The 6041-nt window shown below is 38.6% G+C and overlaps 1 protein-coding gene across 10 annotated transcripts in view; it reads left to right on the plus strand.

Moving 5' to 3' along the window:
- The window catches only part of Elavl2 (ELAV like RNA binding protein 2), a 157141-nt gene extending 151335 nt beyond the window's left edge, over nucleotides 1-5806 (plus strand). For 9 of the 10 annotated variants that reach the window (XM_057784491.1, XM_057784487.1, XM_057784493.1 and 6 more), the window contains 2 exons: nucleotides 2420-2458; nucleotides 3025-5806. In XM_057784491.1, the coding sequence (XP_057640474.1) occupies nucleotides 2420-2458; nucleotides 3025-3355 (370 nt within the window). In that variant the 3' untranslated portion in view covers nucleotides 3356-5806. The remainder of the gene's footprint in view (nucleotides 1-2419; nucleotides 2459-3024) is intronic. The other variant, XM_057784492.1, reaches the window with a different exon arrangement.
- Nucleotides 5807-6041: the final 235 nt, after the last annotated feature.

The following is a 6041-nucleotide window of genomic DNA, read 5'->3' on the forward strand; positions in this document are numbered from 1 at the left end:
TAATTTCCCTTCTCCTGGGAATCTTTCTTTAAGTAAAGGATGTCTTAAGGGAAGCTAGGTTTTCCTATCTAGTCTTCCAAATAATGTGTTATTTGTAAATTGGATTATATCCCAGCTCACGATTGGGTAGAGGTGACATTGGTTGCCCTCTCAGAGAGACTCAGACTTCCTTGGGGAGCATATGATACTCTGGAGAGATGCCAATATTGGTGCAGCCTATATGTTAAATATAATTTAAGAGCATTCTAGTTTTAAATAGCAAAATATACACACAATTGACTCCTTAACATCTACTCCTATGGTGTAGACATCATCTGTGTGTGGCCTAAGTTACTACAGAGACCTCTAGACTGGGCTCCATTTCCAGTTTTAGGTTATCCTTGTAGGAGAGTCTTTGAGCTGTGGGACATGGAGTGAAGGAATGAAGCTGTGCCGGGGTACTGTGACATTTTCTCCTGTAGCTGCACAGTTTATAATTTGCTGTCTGCTGCTGGACAAAGGCTGTTCCATGTCCATATGACGTGCCCACTGCCTGCTCTAGATTCAAATGGGACACATAGACGTATGGCAGTAGGAACAAGGGAAATGGGTTTCGGCTGCATGGAGTCAGCCAGCTGCTGTGCCAGGACTGTTTACTGAGCTGTATCCGCCCCTCTGCTGATGGGGTGGGGGAGGGAGGGAATTGGAGAGGGAGAGGGAGAAAGAGAATGAATGAGAAGAGACAACTTGGTTTGAATACCCAAGGACTCAATTTCCTCTACAATTGGGAGATGAATGAAGATCAAGGGATCATATAAGACTCCACGGGTTGGGCAGCTATGAGGCCCATCGTGGTGCCCTAGGGTTATGGGATGGGATAGAGCTGGGAACCGAGACATCTATCCCTCAGTGCATATAGCTCGCTCCCATGGCAGGTTTGCTTTCCATCCTGTCTTTAAAACAGACACATTTAAAGGAATTTCTATGTTGGGAGTTGGTTGCTCTCTCCTAAGTGGGTGGAGGGGAAATGGAGCTTCTGAATTTCATCCGTTAGTCACTTTTAACAGCAACCTCAGTATGTTCATCTGTCCCAGAGGTACCGTTTGTCAAATGCATCCCATATCTATCATTCCAGCAATTTGATGGACTTCCGTATCAGACCGCTTTGTGATTGGTGTTGCAGATTTGCATCCATTTACCCTAGTGTTTGTAACCTTGGTTTTTTGTATATGAAGGCATGGCATCTTTACTCATCTTCACTCTGCAGAACACAAAGTCCTCTGATAGTCTGCCCTCTTCACACCTGCTCCAAGCTTTGTGTGTGCAAATATTCTCACCCAGTCTGCCTTCTGGGTAGTTTACATACCTGCATTACTTTTGGTAACTATTGCTTTTATACATAATCAGCAGGTATGCAAAGCCCAGGGTAGTGGTCTGTGCTAAGTGGTACATATGAGAGGGTCATAGAGCATGGCAGACCAGAATAGATAAAGGAAGATCTTGTGCCACTGTGATTTGTTCTCTTGTCTTACACTTTGCATTAGAGCAACTTCCTTTTCACTTTTTTTTTTTTTTTCAAAACACACAAATACTCAGTGGAGATAGAGAATAGGATGTGCAAAATTCTTCCCTATCCGAAAGGCCAGAAGGAATACATGGGCTTTTACAAAATGAGAGGAGTGGCTTTTCTTGTGTGCCCTGCCATGTGCATGGGTTTGACAGGCTGATACCCACCCCACATAGCCTTTCACAGGTGTTAAAAGACAAAATAATTGTGGCTTACCTCTGACCTGGGGCTGTCTTTGGAGAGTGGGGAACACTCTCATAGTTGGGTGGATAAATATGCATTAGGCATGCTTGCTCCTCACATGTAATTTATTGATAAATTCTAGAAACCCTGAGATACCCTCAGTAGTCTTGACGTTGATAAAGCAGGATGGAACAAATTCTGTAAAACCAAGTTTGTCCATAAAATCCAGTGCACTTGTAATTCTACGTCTTTGATAAAGATTAAACTGCTCTGACGTCACCATCTTTGTGAGCTTAGGCTAGTTAAGCTTTGTGTGCTTCAGCATCCTTAGGAACCCATGAAATGGTGGGAATTTATACAAGTACTGGTCAGTTCCAGTAGCACTCTCAGTACACGCCTGGTGGGAAGTCAGATGTTAGTTGTTCTAACGCCTTCGCATTTTGTTTCTGGCTCTTTCCTCGGATGACCACTGCTTTTTTTCTTTGCTGCACTGACCCTGTAGCGATAGCCAATATTCTACAACAGTGGGTGCCCATTCTCTCATGAATGGTAAAAGGCCTAGTGTCTTGAGACATCACATATATTTTGTGCACAATTATCCCCTTGGAAGGTGGCAGTAATGAGCCTAGCTTTCATGAACTTCAAGGGGGAAAATGAAACACTGAAGTTTGCTAAATGTGTGTTTTGCAGGTTGGACAATCTGCTCAATATGGCTTATGGAGTGAAGAGGTAATGACACAGGTTCATGATACTCATAATCCCTTCCCACAACTGATTAATTTTTTTGATTTGGGGAGCAATATTTCCACCTTCATAAGTTTATGTTGGGTTTTCTTTTGCATGTACAGCCTTCTGTAAAACTGATTCTGAAGTGCATTTGACTCATGGAATATTTTATACCACTGTATGCCTCTTAGTCTTTTAAAAAGTCATTTGTTTCAGATTGCATTGCGACATTATAGCATGTGTATGTTATGTGTTGGTTTTTCTCCCCACCCCGTCCTGTTTAACTCATGAAGCCAGTTTTTAGATTTCTTTGCCAATGTGTTCATTGTTATTCAGTACAGCAGACAATGGTCATTTCATAACGTATCAACACCTGGAATGTTTGTCTGTCACTACAAGCTACAAATAGAGCCTCGGTTGACACATCAAGTAGCTGTATGCATCTGTTGGGAGAGGGAAATTGCTAAATTTGGGGAAATGAAAAAAGGGAAAAGAACTTCAACCTATTGCTGTAACCAATCTGTGTTCATTCTCTCTCTGTGTGTATGTCTGTTTCCTATTTTGTTTAGTAGGTTTTCACCAATGACGATTGATGGAATGACCAGTCTTGCTGGAATTAATATTCCTGGGCACCCCGGAACGGGCTGGTGCATATTTGTGTACAACCTGGCCCCTGATGCAGATGAAAGTATCCTGTGGCAAATGTTTGGGCCTTTTGGAGCTGTCACCAACGTGAAGGTCATCCGTGACTTTAACACCAATAAATGCAAAGGTTTTGGATTTGTGACTATGACAAACTATGATGAGGCTGCCATGGCGATAGCTAGCCTCAATGGATACCGCCTGGGAGACAGAGTACTGCAGGTCTCCTTTAAGACAAACAAAACGCACAAAGCCTAATGAGCTCTTGTCCTCAGTCCATTTATATATGAAAACTATACAACAAAAGCAAGTTAAGAGAAACTTTATACATTAGTAAATGTCTTTGTAAGTCAGTGTTGAGATGGGGATAAAATGACTACTTAGCATCCTAAGAAATATGTGAGATTTTTTATTGCTAGTATTTGAATTAAAACTTCTTAAATATCTTTTATGTTTGAATATGGACAAGAGGTACAGGGTTTTTACCTGTCACATTGCATTCTATTGCCTTCTTTGAAGAAGGTGGACCTTTTAAAGTGTTTCAGCTAAGGGAAGACATTTCTTTTCTTTTTACATAACTGCCTTGAACCTGTGAGTAAATATTGAGGCTTTGTGTTGTAACTCTTCAGTTGGTTGTGTCTTTCCCCACCTCCTTTTCTTTTCTTTCTTTTTCTTTTCCTTTTGTTCTCTAATTAGCTTTGTGTTTGGTTTACATTTAAAGCATTGCTGTTATGTCTCAGAAAAGTATTTTGAAGTTTACATTTTTATTTATGAAGTTACAAACAGTATTTATTTTGTAATTCTGATTTGGGCTGGGGCAGGGGGGGCGACATTATAAACGCTTATTGTAAGAATACTGGAGAACTTTTCGTAAAGCAGTACCTTGCCAAAGAGATAAGAGCCTCTTTGATGTGGGTTTAAAAAAAGCATCTATTTTTATAAAAAAGAAAATTTGGAGAAACTTTTTACTGGTCCTGGAACAAATATTTTGACTTGAATACTTTGAGAAATCTCTTCATATGACACCTAGTGAGCTTTTAAAATTTACCAGGAAATTTGCAACGGTTGGAAAATTTAGAAAGATTTATGATGTAGAAAAATACTTTTGAGATCTTTGTATGAGAGGAATTGAGTCAGTGAGGAAACACTGCTGGTTTCATTTTCGTAATCACCAGTGGGGTGTCTGATCATCCTGGTTGCTATGTGATAGATGGCTCACATTGATTTGTGATTTTGAAACAAATAAAAAAAATTTACAAAAGAATATATAAGAGCAGGCAAGAAATTTAAATTACCAAGAGATGGGGGAAAATCTGTTCTTCCTAAAGAAATCCCTTCAGATAGAGCTCATGGTGTTTAGTGATGTACTTGCAGTATCGTTTGAAGAATTGTTTTGTCTTAAGGAAGTAAGATGTTGCACAGAATCTGTACTGCAGCAAGTCAGCAAAGGCGGTCTGAGTTGGACATATTCGAAGGTATTTTGAGAGTTACGTTTAAGGCTAACACCTGAGCTTTGTGTGATGTAAATAAGACCTTGTGTTTATGAACCTTTCAGCTAATTTTATTTTTTTTCCCTTACATATCAAGTGATGTTCAGGTTTTGAATGTTTTGTATCAGTTTTTTCCTTTGTAAATGGCATTAACATTGTTCCTTGAGGTCTTGCTTAATTCACTTCTGTTGTCCTGAGGACTTGAATTTACAGTGCATCAGATTTGTTGCTAATTCTGTCTGTAGATAGTCTAGCTTCAGCTGTTTATGGTGATGCTACATTTTCGTTTATAAATATGTTTGTGGTAAAAAAGGAAAAATGAGTATAACCATAGGTTTTGAACAAATTTCCTTACATTTTTCATACAAAAATCATAAATATCTGTATGCTATTGAAATTTAACTTTGTATGATGCTTAACCACTATTTGGGGAAATAATAAAAATAAGTCTTTACCATGTATGAAAGAAATTTTAAAAAATACAAAATATTTTCTGATTAGCATCTAGCTTATAATAAATTTTCAAAAAAGCTGAAGGCAACCTTTGCCTTCATCAGGATGCACTGAGAACTATATAGTTACGTCCTGCGTTTTGTATAAACTGAGATGCTCATATGCTTCCCCTTAGAACAGGCAATGTGCTATGCATAACATAGTTGTACATTATCTTTGCAGTTGCTTTGAGTTTTATTTTTTATTATTTAAAATTGTAGTTATAAAATTTTTCAGTATAGTACAGTACATATACTGTGAGGCGCGTGCTAAAGTGAATAAGCGAGTTTTCATGCTGACCCACTCAATGCTACTCAGAACTCAATTGGCTTAGCACTTTCTCATATCCTTAGGTGCATTTAGATTGTCAGAGTTAACCTGCGTTAAAAAAAATAAATAAAAAATAAAATACATGTATATACTTTTAAAAAAAATAAGGTTTCCCTTGTGGGAAAACAGCAGCTACACGCTTCTTTCCTGTACTACTTACTGTAGCAAACCAAGGCATTGATGAGAGGGCATGCAAATTGTGCTTCACTTTACAGTGTTTATCAGAGCACTTAATAAAAATGTAAGGCTGGTATTTATTTGAAGTTGTACAGTATGACTTAATTCACATCTGTTGGAATAGAAAATATATTCTGTTGAGTATTTAAGAGGCTGTACATGTTTTCTTTTGTGTTTGGATTCTTTGTGCTTTTTCATGTTCGGTACATCAATAAACAAAGTTGAAGGGAAAGAACTGTGGTGTATCTTTAAACACATCGGGGTTGTGGGGCATCTCTACTCAGTCTAGTTTAAAAAATGTCTTCAGTTAAAAAAGGGGTGTTCTTCGAGCTCTAATTGAAAGCTATGCTGTCTGAAGGAATCGAGAAGACAAGTTAACTGACAGGAGAATGGCGGGGGGGGGGGAACCAAAAACAAAAAGCAAAACAAACAGAAAACCTGAACAAAACAAAACC

The sequence above is a fragment of the Chionomys nivalis genome, chromosome 11 (genome assembly GCF_950005125.1).
Source record: "Chionomys nivalis chromosome 11, mChiNiv1.1, whole genome shotgun sequence".
Lineage (NCBI taxonomy): Eukaryota > Metazoa > Chordata > Mammalia > Rodentia > Cricetidae > Chionomys > Chionomys nivalis.